We start from the raw sequence: 17,390 nt of genomic DNA on the forward strand, positions 1-17,390 counted from the left end.
GGAAGAGCAGTCGGGTGCTCTTACCTACTGAGCCATCTCACCAGCCCGTGGATGTTTCTTTTTCTTTCTTCCCTTCCTTCTCTTTGTTTTGAGGCAGGTTTCTCTGTGTAGCCCTGGCCCTTTTGGAACTTGCCCTCTAGACCAAGCTGGCCTCAAACTCAGAGATTCACCTGCCTCCCAGGTGCTGGGACTAGAGGTGTGGGCCATCACTACCTTGCAGGAGTTTTCATTTTTTTGATGGCACGTTAGTACATAAAAATATATTTAAAAGTGTAAAATCCAATTTTACTTAATTGAAGCAGTAATCCCATGGAAAAGATCCATTAAATTTTTATCAGTGTTCTCAAAAAATTTAGATCCACAGATTTCCATATAATTTTAAGGAATTAAATTCCCTTGACATTTACCAATGCACCTTCATCCACCCTCTTATTTAACTTTTGGCTCACATATTCTTAAATCTTCTGTGCTCTGTAGTTGAATTTCTAAGGCAGTTTTTGTCTTTTTTTGTTAAATCACTGTGACACCTCCACTTAATGACTTACATTCTAGAGCCAACCACGTTCTTTGATTCTTGGTTGAAGCAGAAGACTGTCAAATCACAAAACTCTCCTCTAAAACATAAGCAGGCCGATGTGTGATACACTGGCACTAACAGACCCCAGCATCGGATTAAATTCCCAGGAGCTTTGCATCTGGAGTAAGTACCCACACGGAGCCCATCAGATCAAACCAAGGTAGACTTCATTCACAGGAACCTAGCCTCAGTTGCTTGTTAGATGCCGTATAGCCAATTAAATGACAATCAACAGGTTATTTAAAGAACTATAGAACTATACTGTAGCTAATTATATCACTCCTCTTTTTTTTTTCTTCTTTAAGACCACTTGATCACAGTATTCTGGAGTTCCCAGAACCTGATTTGATTTTGGAAGCAGCTCAACTTGCAAATCATGGCATTATCTTGTTGTTGCAGTGTGTGTGTGTTGGGAGAGGAGTATGAAGACATAATCTCATTCCAAAGTTGCCCTTGACTTCCTGGTTCTCCTGTCTCTACATTCTATCCCAAGTGCTGAGATTACAGGTGGGGTTTTGGGTTTTTTGAAGGGACGAAAGCTGAGACAGGATCTCCAAGAACCTGGGCAGGGTACCCTGCTTTATTCCACTGATCTCAATAATCACTTATTGCTTATTAAAACTTTAAACTGAAGACCTTGCCAAACAAAACAACCACACAGTGAAATTACCCAGATCCAGAGTCTATCCCAATGAACTTTTGTAGTTAGAATAGCTGTTTTGAAGTTATGGAACTTCACACTGGATTTTACAGTTTCCAATATAATTTTATGCATTTACATGTCTCTAAACATAGAAAATTCATGTTAAAACCAGAAAGACAATTATCTTTATATCCTGTCATGATTTATATGTCCATTATTAGTATTTAGTCTTTCTTCATTACCTATTTCTTCATTTTCCTTTCTACATGGTACAGTACACCCATATGTACATTTGTATAAATGGATACATATACACATATATGCTATGATACACATGAGAACATAAGGGTTTTCCCCTAAGATTGTGTCTTTGTTTAATATTACATATTCTAAGCCCATCTCTTTTCTTGCAATATTTTCTTTCTTTCTTTTTTTTTTTTTTCTTTCGAGACAGGGTTTCTCTGTGTAGCCCTGGCTGTCCTGGAACTCACTCTGTAGACCAGGCTGGCCTCGAAATTAGAAATCCGCCTGCCTCTGCCTCCCGAGTGCTGGGATTAAAGCCATGTGCCACCACGTCCGGCTTATTTCATTTTTTTATGGAGCCAAATAGTGTTCCATTCTATGTATGTGCCAGATTTTCGCTACTGTCTATTGATAAACAACGTGGCTTCCTTGCAATAGAAAATAATGCAGCAATAAACATGCGGGTGCAAATGTTTCTGTGGTAGGGTATGGAGGTCCCCAGGTGTATTGCCAGGAGCAAAATTGTGGTTTCATATGGTAATTATATTTTAATTGTTTGAAGAATCTCCAAATCAATTTCCATAATGGTTGTATTGATTTGCACCAAACTGCCTGTGGGTGAAGGTTCTCCTCTCCTCATCCTCTCCAACATCTCTTGTCAGATTATTGATGACACGTATTGACTGGGATGAGGTAGTATCTCTAACTTTAATTGGCTTTTCTCTGATGTTGAACACTTTAAAAAAATAGTTATTGACCTTTTTTTTTTCTCTTAAAAACTGCCCAGTTAATTTGCTGATCTGTTGATTGGCAGTCTTATTTCCTTGGTATTTAATTTCAAATGTTTGTCAATTCTGGGCATTGGCCTCCAGTCTGGAGTGTAACTAGTTGATTTCTCTCCCATTCTATGTGCTGTTCACTCATAGCTTTCTTTGTTGTGCAGAAACTTTTAATTTCATGTGTCCTGTTAATAGTTCCTGGGATGTTGGTGTTCTATTCAGAAATTTCTAGACTCCAAGAGTACTTAAAAAGTATTCTGGCTGGGCGGTGGTGGTGCACGCATTTAATCCCAGCACTTGGGAGGCAGAGGCAGGCGGATTTCTGAGTTTGAGGCCCGCTTGGTCTACAGAGTGAGTTCCAGGACAGCCAGGGCACACAAGAGAAACCCTGTCTTGTAAAAACCAAAAAGAAATAGAAAAAAAAAGTATTCTGTATTTTTCCAGAAGTATCATCACTTCTTGTAAATTCTTTGATGTTTTGAATTGCTTTTTGTACAGTGTGAAAAGTATGAATTTAGTTTCATTCTTATGCAAGCTGACGTCCAGATTTGCTAGTACTAATTAATGTTATCTTCTTCCCCCACAGTATATGTGTTGGTTCCCTTGTAAAAATTAAGTGGGCATTTCCTCGCCATTTCATTTCCAGGTCCTCTATTCCATTAGTCTGCCTTTTTTTATACCAGTACCAGGCTGTCGCAATCACTCTAAAGTATAATTTGAGATCAGGTGTTATAATTCTCCTTGCAGTGTTCTTATTTCTCAGGATTGCTTTGGCTATTTGTGATGGTCCCTCCTTTCTGGCTCCTTATGAATTCTTGCATTTTCCAAACTCTTAAACTATATCAAAATTCATATGTTAAATCTGTAGATTAATTGCGGTAGGGCAGCCATTTTCACAATACTAATTCTACCAAGCCACTTCCTGTTTAACAACAGTAAATAAACCACAGGATTCTGAAGCCGTTTTACAAATCCCCCCACCCCCATATTTTGGGGGATAGGATTACTATTGCATTAAATGAGTCTGACCCAACGTAAACTGTAACACACCATGTATAGGACAAGATGAGACTTCTCACTGACCCTGCCTAAAGAGAGGATAAACGGATATTATTGCTTTCACTAACCTCTGCACGCCCCCCCCCTTTTTTTTTTTTGGTTTTTCGAGACAGGGTTTCTGTGTAGCCCTGGCTGTCCTGGAACTCACTCTGTAGACCAGGCTGGTCCCCCACCCTTTTTAAGCTTTTTTTATGCATATGAGTACACCACCATTGTTCTCTTCAGACACACCTGAAGGGGGCGCCAGACCTCCATCACAGATGGTTGTGAGCCACCATGTGGTTGCTGGGAATTGAACTCAGGACCTCTGGAAGAGCAGTTCGTGCTCCCAACCGCCTAGCCATCTCTCCAGCCCTGCCCTTTGACCCTTAACTCGGGTGGAGATGTAGCCATTGTCCTCCTCCCTCAAGACAATCTTTTTTCCGTACGGGTAGCCACGTGCCCTAACGCGGGCCAGTCTGATTGGATACGAGAAGCCAGTAGGCAAGAAGGGCCGAAGGGCTGGACGGTCTGGCCTGCAAGCGGGGCACAGACTCGCAGGATCTGGCTCGCAGTCCAGCGAGGGGACACTGCCAGCTCCGGTTCCCGCGTGCCCTGACCGTCCACGGGCCGACCCGAGATGTCCCTAATCCGCTCTCTCTCGGCTTGTGATCCGAGCCATGGGGAAGCTGCAGGAGGAAAACGGGTGCAAGGAGGCGCCAGGCTGGGCGACCAAGCGGGAGACTGTCTGCAAATAAGAAGATCGTAGTTAATCCCAGCACTCGGCAGGCGGATCTCTGAGTTCGAGGCCAGCCTGGTCTACAGAGTGAGTTCCAGGACAGCCAGGGCAACACAGAAAAACCCTGTCTCAAAAAACAAAAACAAAAAGAAGAAGAAAAGAAAATCATAAATGGAAGAAATGCACTCCCGATCCCCAAATCGCAGCAACGCTCCAGGAACCACGAGGATCAGCTAGACAACCGCAGGCCACCGGAATCGGAAGTGGTCCCGCCCCTTCCTTAGGCGCGCCGGAAGTTGGGGCTTGCGCGGAGACGTTCCCGCCCACTTCCCAAGGCCCGCGGAGTCCACGGCTTCCCAGGACTTGCCTGCCTGCCACAACTTTTTCTTTTTCTCTGCTCCGAGAGCCTCCTCCCGCGGCTTCGTTCCTTCCTCAAGCTCGTCGCTGAAGGGTCACGTGACGTCCGAGCGCGTCCTCCGTTATTGTCATTTGCAGGCGCCGAGAAGGTGTCCCCCCCCCGGGGGATGACGTATAACTCGCGCGCCGGCTGAGGAAGAGAAGGGCCAGCCTCCGCGGCCGTCGGGTCCCAACGCCGGCGTCTCCTGCCTGGCACGTGAGCTGCTGAATGGAGCTGGTCGCCGGCAGCTACGAGCAGGTCCTGTTTGGGTTCACGGTACAGCGCGGGCCCGCGAGGAGTGGCCACCAGGAGGTGAGGCACCGCGGGACGGGCGGGCTGGTCCCTCCCGGGCAGGGCCGTGGCGGCTGTGTCTGTTGCTGGGTCTCCATGGGGCGTGGGTGGAGGACTTCTCGGAAAACGGACCCAGCTCTTGAGAGGTTGAGGCGGGAGAAGAGTGATCTCGGAGCTTGTGTGGAAAGACCCTGCTCATTACAGAGTAGAGGCTTCTCAGAATTGAAATAGTATTTACTTGTTATAGTAGATAAAATGTCTACAGACGGAAACGGAGAATGTTCATCTCTGTCGGGAGTGGATGAATGGTTGCCAGAGGAGGTTGGGGCCAACGTAGGGAGGTGACGGAGGGAGGAGGGCTAATGCTTGCAGAAATGAAGATTGGTAGGAGGAGTGACTGATTGCCTGTTTTTTTTTTTTGTTTTTTTTTTTTGCCTTGAAAGGTAACTATACTTGACAGCGTTAGTTGTATATTTTAAAGTAGCTACTAGAGAGTATTTTGAATGTTCAGCTAAAAAACATGGCACATAGTTGAAGGGGATGGGATGCCTTTTTCATATCTGATCTATGTATGCATTCAAATATCCCATTGTGCTCCATAAATATTTACAGTTATTATATGATAATTAAAAAGGAAAAAAAGCTTAAAGCATTCTCAAGGCATGAAAAACTGGCTTTTTTTTTTTTTTTTAAACACGAAAAGTAAGGTGTGTATTTAAGCTGACAATTACTGTAGTTCTTAAAGTTCCAATGTAAAAATAACTTTACCTGCCGGGCCTGGTGGCGCACGCCTTCAATCCCAGCACTTGAGGCAGAGGCAGGCGGATTTCTGAGTTCAAGGCCAGCCTGGTCTAAAAAGTGAGTTCCAGGACAGCCAGGGCTATACAGAGAAACCCTGTCTCAAAAAAAAAAAAAAAAAAAAAAAAAAAACCAAACCAAAACAAGCTTTACCTTTCACTGAGTTTCTGTTCTGATTAACAAACTACTATAGGGCTGGAGACATGGCGCAGCGGTTAAGAGCACTGACTGACTGTTCTTCCAGAGGGTCCCAGTTCAGTTCCCAGCACCTACACGGCAGCTCACAACTCTATAACTCCTGTTCCAAGGGATCTGATACTCTCACAACAGGCATACCTACAGTCAAAACACCACTGTACATACAATGTAAATACATTAGACATCAAAGAACTAGTACAGCTGGCCTGGGATGAAGAAAGTGATGCAGATTTACTGTTTATTGTCCGTTTACTGTGGGCAGGGCGAAAGGTGTCAGAGTTGTGAGCTCTGCTGTTGTAGCCTTCTTGGTTGAAGGAATGGTGAACAAGAGAAGAGAGACGTACGTGGAGGTAAGGGGTAGCATAGTATGAAGTTTATTTTTGTCAGGTATGGAAATAAGATACAGGTAATCGTCAACATAGTAGTTAGACAGTAAATGGAATTAGAAGTGCCATCATCTAGCAGGGCAGTGGCCCCACCCTTAATCCCAGCACTCGGGAGGCAGAGGTAGGCGGATCTCTTGAGTTCCAGGCCAGCCTGCTCTACACAGAGAAATTCTGTCTTGAAAAACCAAAAAAGAATGATTATTTCTTAACAGTTCTACTTATCATGTACAAATCTGTTTTGTTGAGAATTCCTTAGTGTGTGTTGTAGTTGGGTTCCTTCCTTCCTTCCTTCCTTCCTTCTTTCCTTCCTTCCTTCCTTCCTTCTATATGAGTATACTGTAGATGTTTACAGAAACACCAGAAGAGGTCATCGGATCCCATTACAGATGGTTGCGAGTCACCATGTGTTTGCTGGAAATTGAACTCAGGACCTCTGGAAGAGCAATTAGTCCTCTTAAACTGTAAGCCATCTTTCCAGCCCATGGTTGGGACTTCTTTAGTATACTCATTCCAGATATACAGCAACCCTGAGACTGATACAGCCATTCTCATTTTCTAGATGACCAGTTGGGAGACGCTCAAAGCCTCATGGCTTGTGAACCCAGCATGTCAAGGTCCTCCAGGTTTTTCCCAGGCCTGTGGTGTTAACAGTTCCAGGCGCTGCTTCTAAGTCCAGCCAGTAGCCAGCATAACCAGTATTACATATAGTACATAAATATGTAACTTGAACAGTGCTTTGACATAAAGCTGTAACATGTTTGAGTCAGGCGGCTCATGTCTGTAATCAGGAGGCTGAGTCAGGAGGATTCAGTTTAAAATTTAGGCCAGCTGTGTTTAGGCACATGTATTTAATCTCAGCACGTGGGAGGACAGTCATAGCTACAAAGTGAGACCCTGTCTCACAGAGGAGGGGGGCGGCAAAGGGCGAAAGAGAGAGGGGAGAAGAGGGCTAGGTGGAGAGCGAAAGAAACTTAAAAATAAGACCATAACACCATTGTGTCTTGACTGAAAGGAGGCCTGCTGCTCCTGACTAATGAATGGACTGTCTGCCCCTATAGTTCTTTAAGGTGTAATATATAGTGGTTGACTTTAAAGTAGAGAACTTTGTTGGTTTGTTTTTGTTTTTTTTTCTTTCTTCCTTGGTTTGTTCGGTTAATAAATTTTCTCATGTAACTCCTTCCATTTGAAGAGCGCTGCATGTGTGTGTGTGCCTTCTCCCGTTCTTTGTACTGATCCAGTCATGGTTCTCAACCCAGAAGTATACAGTAAAGAGCATCTGGTTCCCAAGGCGTATTACTAGCAGTTCTCTTGGGCTCATGGTAGCACTTACGAAAATATGCCCAAACAGTCCTATTTTTTTCTTTATACGGCTATGTTTATCTTTATGTAGCATCACATTAACTTGCTTTCTATCTCTTTCCTTAAAGTGGAAGTTGTATTTGAATACAGACCTCTGTTTATTGTTTTTTTTTTTTCTACTACCCATAGTGGTATCAAGCACATGTAGTAGAATAGTTACATAGACATAGGAAAGGCGGCACTTGTTATTGGAATTAATCCACATAAAAAGTTGAACATTTGAATGAATTACTGATGTGGAAGTCTATGGCCGTCTACATTGCTGGGATCTGGAGGCATGTTACTGAGTTCACGTCCTCTCCTTACGCTCCTTAGTCAGGCCTTTGGCCCTTCTTGGTCCTCTAATCTGTGTATTGTTACATAGTTTTCTCCCCTTGCAGGATCCACTGCTTGCTTTGATGGGTTGCAGCACTGTATTCTCAGAGAACTGTGATGTGACTGTGCTGTTGATGATGTTCCCTTCCTTCTCAGACATGGACTCCTGTGGCTGACTTCACTCACCACGCGCACACTGCCTCCCTCTCGGCGCTGGCAGCCAACAGTCGGTATGTAGTTTCTGGCAGCAAAGATGAAACGATTCACATTTATGACATGAAAAAGAAGGTGGAGCATGGGGCTTTGGTGCATCACAGTGGTAAGTTTGTCTCAGTGCTCTGTTGCTTCAAAGAGACGCTGTAATCGAGGTGTCTCTTATAGAAGAGAGTGTGCAGTTTATTGGGGACTTAGTCCGTTGTGGGGGGGAAGATAGAGAGCTGGGAGGGGGTGGAGAGGTGTCTTTGTGGGCTTTCTGGCTGGCAGGGAAATAACCAAGAGTGAACCGCAGCTCGGCATGGTTTAGGTAACTGGTACTGGGCCAAGCTTTGAGAGTCGGGCACCAGCTCATTTATTTTAGCCATATTTAAGCACAGAAAATTTTTGAAAAAAGTGTTTTTGTTAACAGTTAACTCAGTCCCATGTGTACAACCAAGCTCGAGACACGTTTACATTGGAGATGTTTACAAAGTCAGCATGGCTTCTTCCATAAGATGGTTCTGTTGACTTAAAATCAGTGCTCAAGTTTAGAGCCTAGGGAGAATGACTGAGGTAAACACAAGCGCCGTGGGAGTCAGGACTGGGTTCGCCCTACGAGAGCCTAGAGGTCATTTGGGCTATTGGAAAGCACAAATGACATCTCGGACATGGGTGAATTCTCTGGCCTAGGGGTAATGCTCAGGTTTTGGGGAGTGGGGCAAATCTGGGATAAACAAACATGATGTTCCCGGGAATACAGCAGAGCCTGGCTCAACAAGTAGCAGAACATCCCCAGGTTGTGAGCTACAAGCTCTATGTGGGCACAGGGGCTTTTCACCCTCCACGATGGGGCTGCAGCCAGAACTTCATATCCTGACCTGCAGGCAGCAGAGACACAGGGCCTTTCCAAGTCCACTCCCTTTGACATACCTTCTAATCCTCCTCATTCTTCTCAAACCATTCTACTCCCTGTTGACTAAGCAGCCACATGTGTGAGCCTAGGGGTTTAGGGGCGTGCTTGTTTAAATCATCCCAAAGTTGTAGCCTTTATCACTTTATAGTTGAGTTCAGTTGACTGTTTGGTCAACGTCTCTACTGTGTCCAGAGTCTGTGATGGGAGATATGGAAATTGTCTCAGGTGGGGGTTCTGTTGCTGTGAAGAGACACCATGATCACAGCAATTCTTATAAAGGACAACATTTAATTGGGGATGAATTATGGTTCAGAGATTTAATCTGTTTTTGTCATGGCTGGAAGCATGGTGGCATGCAGGCAGATATGGTGTTGGAGAGGTAGCTAAGGGTTTCTACATGTGGCAGGCAGCAGGAAGAGAGTGACACTGGCCCTGGCTTTAGCACTTGAAACCTCAGAGCCCATCCCCAGTGACACACTTCTTTCACAAGGCCACACCTCTAACAGTGCCATTCCCTATGAACCCTTGGTGCCATTTTCATTGGAACTACCACACAAATGAAGGGAAGATGTTCCTTATCCTTAGGTTGCTTGCCTGTCCTATAAGGCAGGGAGGTAGATAGCTTTTCTGTAGTCTCATGCACCTGCAGTCTAAGCATGCTTACCACGGAGGACCTGAGGTGTGCTAGAGTAAAATACAGAGGGACAAAGGTCCTTGGAACTGAGGCCAAGGAGGAGGAATTGTACACATGACTATGCAAAGTTGCACAATATAGAGGCAGATCAAGGGATGAAAAGATACAGCTTTTAATCCGACATTTCAAGTAACAGAGATGAAGGTTAAGGCAGAGGAGAACTCAGAAAATTCTTTTGTACTTAGCTTGAGCAACTTGGCCAGAGTTTCTCCCATAAAGAAAAGCATATTAAAATAGTACCCTTTCTTCCCCTTTAATGTTTTGAGTGTTGGTTTCTAGGATTTAAGTTGGAATCATAGATACTGGCTTCTAGCAGTGTTATAAAGCATCTTGGCCAGGTGCCTTGCTCTTCAGCTGAAGCTACATGCAAGGTGTTACACACTCAGCAGTTAGGAGGGACTTAGATGGGATGCATACATAGGGACCCTGCTCTCCTCCCTTGCTTGTATAAGTCTTGTTCTTTTCAGATAGTTAGTAATGGATAATTTCTTGTCTAGGGAGCAGGTGGGAGTCATGGGCAGAGGGACCAGACATGAGGAAGTAGAATTACTAGAGAGGATGACAGGAGGTGAATAGATGGAAACAGTGACCCAGGGGTTTTCATTACATTCTGCAGAGGACCAAATGGACAATGTTGAGGCTTTGTGGACCTTATGTATGGCCCATGTTACAGTCAGTCATCTCTGCATAGCTGTGTGTTCTAGGATGGTGAGCTGTGGCTGCTATGCAGAAGCACTGTATTTGTAAGAGCACACCTAAGCCAGTTCACACAGACTTCAGAGGCACCATAAAGGTGAAGCTGTGGTTTGAACTGCTTTGTGGCCAGAAGTTTGTAATGTCCTTCCACCCTCTTTTGCCTTTTAATACATGATCAGGGAGAGGAAGGCTTGGGAGGTGGTGGGAAGCGAAGGTTCTGAAGTGATCAAGGAAGATTTGTTAGCCATAGAGCTGGAAAAGTAACATTTTATAGCATTGTTAATAACTTCTGATGGCAATAAATGAGAATAATACAGATATAAACCACCACTCGGCATCAGTAGTGATTGGACAGGTGGCTCGAACTTAGAAAGTAGGAGGGGCTCAGTGTGCTGAAACATTTGCATAAACTTAAAGCTGCATTCTTTTTTTTTGTTTGGGTATTTGTTTGTTTGTTTGTTTGTATTTTCAAGACAGGGTTTCTCTGTATAGCCCTGGCTGTCTAGAACTTGCTCTGTAGACCAGGCTGGCTTGTCTCAGAGATTTGCTTGCTTTGGGATTAAAGGCCTAACCCAGCTCTGCCCAGCTTAAAGCTGCTGCCTTATGGTGGAGTTATAGCCCTGCTCATTATGTACAGAGGCTCCTGGGTTTAGTCTCTGAGAGCCACTAAAACAAATGAAAACTGGGTTTAATATGAAAAAGTTGAGTTCTTCACCTAAAACTTAAGGTATGATTCTGTAGCACCCCAAGGTGTCGGCTCTGTTTTTGTTGAACGTGGTCTTGTGTGCTTGTCAGAGCCGTATTCATCACCTTTCTGAGCGCCCAGTGATTTTGCCTGTCTTACCTTTTCACAGGCACAGTAACTTGCCTGAAATTCTATGGCAGCCGGCACTTAATCAGTGGAGCAGAAGATGGCCTCATCTGTGTCTGGGATGCAAAGAAATGGGAGTGCCTGAAGTCCATTAAAGCTCACAGGTAAGGCCACGTGCTCCTGTTGGCATTCTCGAAGAACCACTCAAGCCGAGGGCTAACTGTTGGTTTCCTTTTAGGGGACATGTCACTTTCCTTTCTATCCACCCGTCTGGCAAGTTGGCTCTGTCTGTTGGCACCGATAAAACATTAAGGTAAGTTGTAAATGTCCAAGGGTGTCTTTGCTCATGTATCTTTTACTTAGTAACACCAAAATACTGTTTCCATGTCCTTCCAACATACTACCATTTCCATGTAGTTCTGAAGTTTTCAGCCATTTAAGTTACTGTAGTAACAAGAGGAAAATAGAAAGTCAGTGAACTATTTCATAAGGATGGTGTAGAAACGATCTGTATTGACCAGGCAAGGTGGTGAGTGTTTAACCCCAGCATTTGGGCCAGAGGCAGACGGATCTCTGTGAATCTGAGGCCAGCCTGGGCTACATAGCAAGTTCCAGGTCTAGACCCTGTCTAAAAAAAAAAGACAGACAGAAAGAAAAGGCCCAGTTATTGTAAGTTGAAGAGGAGAGTGAGCCCTGAAGGGAAATGTTTTGTAGATGAAAATGTAATGGATAACTACACGTCTAAAGATTCAGGAATGGGCTGAGCTTTAATCGTGCTTGAAGACAAATACTTACTGACAAATTGATACAAAGTAAATAGTGAAATTGTCCCGAGTGGAGGCCTGTTAGCTTAATTTTTGCCACTTAATGACATGATGATCATGCTGTAAGCAAACCTCCTGTTTTGCAGAACATGGAATCTTGTAGAGGGAAGATCAGCTTTCATAAAAAATATAAAGCAAAGTGAGTATTTTGCATGTTTTACCATAACTAGCTAGACTATGAATGCATGCAGACACATTTTTTACCTATTTTATTATTTTATGTGAATGGTGTTGTGCCTGCATGTATGTTTGTGTACTACTTGGATTCTTGGAACCTTGAATGCCAAATGATGACATCAGATTCCCTGGAGCTTGAATTCCAGACGGTTGTGAACTGCCATGTGGGTGCTGGGAATGGAGCCCAGGTTCCCCAGAAGAGCAGTCAGTGCTGGGCCATCTCCCCAGCCCAAGATAAAAATGTTTGTGCCTTACAGATGCTCACATAGTGGAGTGGTCCCCAAGTGGAGAGAAGTACATAGTTGTTGTGCAGAATAGAGTGGATGTCTATCATCTGGACACGGCGTCAGTGAGCGGCACCATCACAAACGGAAAGAGGATCTCTTCTGTTACCTTTCTCTCAGTGAGTTCCGGAAAGCAGGGCTGGGAGTTTTGAGGTGTCAGAATTCCTGAGGACATTCTAGGCATCGTTTTTTCTTTTTCCTAGGACTCTGTCCTTGCAGTGGCTGGAGATGAAGAAGTCGTAAGGATTTTTGACTGTGATTCCCTAGAGCGCCTCTGTGAATTTAGAGCCCATGAGAACAGGTATTCTTTTTAAGCAGTCTGTGTGTATCTGTGTTATAAGAAACAAGGATAACAAATACAACACGTGTTCATTATTGCAGGCATCTCAGGAGATTATGGAAATGTTACTTCCCTGGATTCCATAATGCGAGAGGGTTGACGCGACTGTGACTAGTTGTTTTATACTTTAAAATAACTGTAAAACTTGAATAGCAAGCATGTTTGAGCAAAGCAAAAACTTAACAATATTGTGCTCTGTTCCTGACTGCTCTCACCCCTTTTCTTCATTCCTCTGCCCACTTCCCCTTTCTCCTGCCGTTTTTTTTCCCCATAGGAAAAAGGAAATATCGTTAGTGAGCTCCATCTCCAAGTGCTTGCTATGTGTATAAGGGGGAGATAGTGAGTCTCAGAGTAAGTGATGGTATACGTGGCCAGGATCATTCCACACTTAGTAAGAGAGCTCTCAAAAACATAGCCAGTGGGTGCTGAATGTGCCTGGTTTTCAGTATAATTTTGAGAAGGGTAATAGCATACAGTGTTTTACTCTAGGGTGGCCCATCAGCCATGTCTCAAGTCTTAATTCTCGATTTCTGGGAATGGTGGTTGTGAGAAACCTGTCTCTGTAAACATCCAGCCCTTCTGTCAGTGCACAGGCAGAGCTTCCCTGGGTTAGGAGGCAGACTCATTTTAGGAAAGTGGCTTTCCATGTGTCCTGACAGTGCTCCCTCACTGCTCATCCAGTGATGAGCAGAGCAGATGGGAGCCTGGGCTCCCCTGGCTTACACTGTAGTTAGGAGGTGGCACTGTGGCTTTGCTCTATGTGAGCTTCATTCCCAGTCTCTTGTTTACTTAGAGAAAACTTGAAAGGCTGACAGGCCATAGGTCCACCACTAGCTTACCGTGTCACCTCAGTGCTAGTCTGTGCTCCATTTTTAATCCCAGGCACTTCCTCCTCTGTGGTGTTTTAATCGTGTGCTGTGCATTTGTGATCTGTGTATGGAGGACACCCTCCAGTGTGTGTGGATGTCAGGAGACAGCGCTGTGGGCTGGTTCTTTCCTTCCACATTCAACAGTGTTTTAGAGACTGAAGTCAGAGAGCCATTGGGCCAGTCCATCAGTGTTATTCTAAGGTAAAAATACAGTTTTAAGGGTCTTAGGCCTGGAAATAGCATGGTTTCACTTCCATTTGAAACATTTATCCAATAAAATGGAAGGTGAGTAGTGCGTTAGGCAATCCAGAAACCAAAGTCAGCTTAGACTAGAAGTGGTGGTTGCCCTGGAGTTGGAGAAACCCATTCTTCTCTCTTCCTCTTCATGAGCCTGTAGTCAGCATCTTTCTGTCTGGGTGTGCAGTTGCTTAGTTACAGGCTTCATCTCGCACATCCTTATTTCCTAGATTCCAGAAGATAGCCTGAACATTTGTGGTTGCTACTTCACCTTTCTCTTTCACATGGACAGCTTTTCTTACAATTTGGTCTGAAAAGAACTCAGTAGGAATATGCAGCATTTTCTATATCTTATGCTACTGGTTATTACTGGTTATTACACTTGCAACAGACTGTTGTGGTTTTATGATAACACACCACCTGGAAAAAGTGATTTCTGGCATTGATGTTTCTCCCTAGGGTAAAAGACATGGTCAGTTTTGAAGTCCCAGACCATCACGTTCTTGTCACAGCATCAAATGATGGCTTCATCAAAATGTGGACGCTTACACAGGATAAGGTCAGTGGTCTCCCGTTGTCAACACAAGCCTGCAGTGCAGGCTTGACTGGATTATATTATTACACCATGATATAAAACTAAAGTATTACTTTAAGTTAGCAGAGTGTTTAAGATTCATAAAACATAGATCCTTAAGCTTTTAAAATCTCTTCTAGTCATAACTGTATCAGAGATGTAAAGATGGGCTATTGAAGCACTGACTGGGGCTGTGAGCTGGCTAAGACTAGTCTGAGACCTCCTCTTGCCCTTGCAGTCCTGAAAGCATGGCTTGCTGTTTTTATGTATTGGGTCATCTTTATCTTAACGATAAACACTAGAGAAAAAGATTGACGTTACTAAAAACAATTTGAAAGGTCCTGATTGATTATGGCGCTACAGTAGTGCTGACCCAGATAACCAGACCCTGAACTCCTCCTTCATGCTCCTTGTCATCTCAGTTTGTAGTTAGTTATTCTCAACTCTGTGGATGTTGTTTGTTGAATGTCTATTTACAGCATAGTTTGTGTCCTGAGGATGTTACAGTTTCTGCATACTTAGAAGAAATGGTGAGCAACCTAGTCAGCAGTGGTAAACTGGGGCTGTCAGCGCCTCTGCTGCCAGCACCTCTGCTGTCAGTGCCTCTGCTGCCAGTGCCTCTGCTGTCAGAGCCCCTGCTGCCACCACCTCTTGCTCATGAAGACACAGGCTTGCCTCCCCTATCAGAGGGCTGTGTTATAAGACACTTTGTTAGTAATTTCATCAGTGGATTCACACAAACTCTGGTGGAACATTGTACTTAGTGTGGATCTGTAAACCTAGTGTGGTACACTCATTCTGACATTGACTAAAACACTCTTTTGTAGTACTCAATGGTATACTAAAACTTCAATTTAGATTATTTGGTTATGGAAAAAGAAAAGCAGTTAAACAAAAATTCCTCTGGGTTAAGTATAAGTTTTTTTCCCTTTTGTTTCAGAAAGGTCCCCCATCTTTGCTGTGTGAGGCCAAAACTGGTGCCAGGCTGACGTGTCTTGTCGTGTGGTTAGACAGAGTAGCAAATGGAAAGGCAAGCCTTCCTCCAGCAGCAGAGCCCTGCCCTGGTGAGTTAAGTTGATTGTCTAAAGACTGAGCAGGCTGTTGTTGAAGAGGCCAGATAGCGTCATTTGAGGGGAAGAAACAGTCCTTAATGCATTGTCTCGTGTGTTTTAGACCGACCTAAGACGATCAAAAAGGAATCTGGTGACACAATTCAGGAAGAAACATCAGAACCTAACTCAGAGAAATCTGACATAACTGGTGACAGCAAGCAGCCAACAAAAGGAAATAGCCCAGCGACAGCCAAGAAGAGGAAAATGGCAAACGTGCTAGAAAAGAAGAGAAAGAAGAAAATGTAACTCACGTGGCAAATCCCAGATTTCTCCTCCCTAACCAAATGTCCCTTTGACAGAATTCTCCATTTCCATGTGAGAAAAAATTTCTCCTTCTAGAGAAAATGTGCAGCTTAAAAACGAGAGCCACTTTTGAGGTGGTGCTTTGCTTTGTTCATGATAAAGTTATTTTGGCAGATGGCATTTTATTATATATTGTAGTATATAGTGATTGTTTACTTTTTACTGTTCAGAGCAAGTAAAGTTTTGAAAATATTGTATTTAAAATAATACAGAGCTTAATTGCATTTATTTGGCGATGTTTGGGATCAAGTCTAGACAGAGCTTTGCATGTGAGCTTTCTCGTTGCACCCTCATCAGCCCCCTGGCCTCTGGCCCCTGCTGCCTGCACAGACCTGTTAGTAAGTCTTTACCAGAAGTGGATGAAGGGATTTTCCAGACAATCTGCTTCTAAGCTGTGGGTAACAAGCAAATCTAAGGGCAAGAAGACAACACTTCTCATAATTTGTTCTTTCAGAGCATCACCTAAGCTAGTCTTAACAGTCTCAGCTCACTTCCTTGTTGCCGTGTTGGCTCAGCGTCACCCTAACCCTCTGGTTCAGACTGGTGTGGGATTAAGGTGTGTCAGTGTGTGATGGTCTTAGAACAAGCCTAGCACACTGCAGGTACTTAATGACCATGACCTGTGTCTTAGGGATTCTATTCCTGCACAGACATCATGACCAAGAAGCAAGTTGGGGAGGAAAAGGTTTATTCAGCTTACACTTCCACACTGCTGTTCATCACCAAAGGAGGTCAGGACTGGAACTCAAGTCAGAAAGCAGGAGCTGATGCAGAGGCCATGGAGGGATACTGCTTACTGGCTTGCTTCCCCTGGCTCGCTCAGCTTGCTTTCTTAGAACCCAAGACTACCAGCCCAGGGATGGCACCACCCTCAGGAGCTCAGGGAATTGAGGTGTTTCTGACTACCTGAGAGCTTGTATAAAGAAAACAAAAGTTAGAAACAAACATGGGCTTCAATGATACAGTTAGCTGGAATCTCCAGGTTGCCCAAGCTTTTGTAACAACTCTGTGGTTTGATTGTAACTTGGAGCCTTGACCTTTCCCTAGTGCCTCAGGAGTGAGTTGTATCTTCTACCTAGTCCTAGTTTTTTTCCAAGATCCCTTTGTTGCAGGCATCTGGGAATCTTGGTGCAGTCAGCCACTGTTATATCCACAGTGGCAAAGAGTTAACAGTCTCCTGAGAAGTGCACAGATAGGGGAATGTATGAAGGCGGAATAACTAGGAATCCAGATGGCATGTGCCTGGAGCCTCAATAACCCAGGAGGCTCAGGCGAGAGGATCTCTTGAGCCCAGCAGTTCCAGGCCAGCCTGGACAAAACAGACCCTCATCTTAGGAAAAACAAAGTACGTTAAATAGTCCAAGATGCTGTATTCACAGACACCAAAATTATGGGAGATGTTCAAGTATGATAATCAGGAGACAAAACATTCACAGTCCACATGACTAGGGCCATCACACGAAAGCCCCGAATTAAGTCCTTGACTGCATGTATTCTCTACAGTAAGACCCACAGTGCTCTAAGGGCCAATACGTACAGTGCTTCTCTGATAGAGTGTGTGGGATTTTGTTCCTCACTTATCTGGGCCAGGTTGCCTT

At 44.2% G+C, this 17,390-nt stretch overlaps 1 protein-coding gene across 1 annotated transcript; it reads left to right on the plus strand.

The window, feature by feature from the left end:
- The first annotated feature begins 4,330 nt into the window (after nucleotides 1-4,330).
- On the plus strand, nucleotides 4,331-16,001 carry Pak1ip1 (PAK1 interacting protein 1). The gene is made up of 10 exons (XM_021215598.1): nucleotides 4,331-4,728; nucleotides 7,920-8,082; nucleotides 11,116-11,236; nucleotides 11,311-11,385; nucleotides 11,983-12,035; nucleotides 12,331-12,476; nucleotides 12,561-12,658; nucleotides 14,263-14,362; nucleotides 15,318-15,441; nucleotides 15,551-16,001. Exons 1-10 carry the CDS (start codon nucleotides 4,645-4,647, stop codon nucleotides 15,733-15,735), a joined length of 1,149 nt encoding a protein of 382 aa, XP_021071257.1. The 5' UTR covers nucleotides 4,331-4,644; the 3' UTR covers nucleotides 15,736-16,001.
- Nucleotides 16,002-17,390: the final 1,389 nt, after the last annotated feature.

Source organism: Mus pahari, chromosome 16, assembly GCF_900095145.1.
Source record: "Mus pahari chromosome 16, PAHARI_EIJ_v1.1, whole genome shotgun sequence".
NCBI classification, from domain to species: domain Eukaryota; kingdom Metazoa; phylum Chordata; class Mammalia; order Rodentia; family Muridae; genus Mus; species Mus pahari.

What these genes read in the sequence shown, in the direction of transcription:
- Pak1ip1 (XM_021215598.1), top strand. Translation starts at nt 4,645, where the DNA reads ATGGAGCTGGTCGCCGGCAGCTACGAGCAGGTCCTGTTTGGGTTCACG. An exon ending in CGAGGAGTGGCCACCAGGAG is followed by an intron (nt 4,729 to 7,919) that starts GTGAGGCACCGC and finishes CTTCCTTCTCAG; the next exon opens with ACATGGACTCCTGTGGCTGA. An exon ending in AGCAGCAGAGCCCTGCCCTG is followed by an intron (nt 15,442 to 15,550) that starts GTGAGTTAAGTT and finishes CGTGTGTTTTAG; the next exon opens with ACCGACCTAAGACGATCAAA.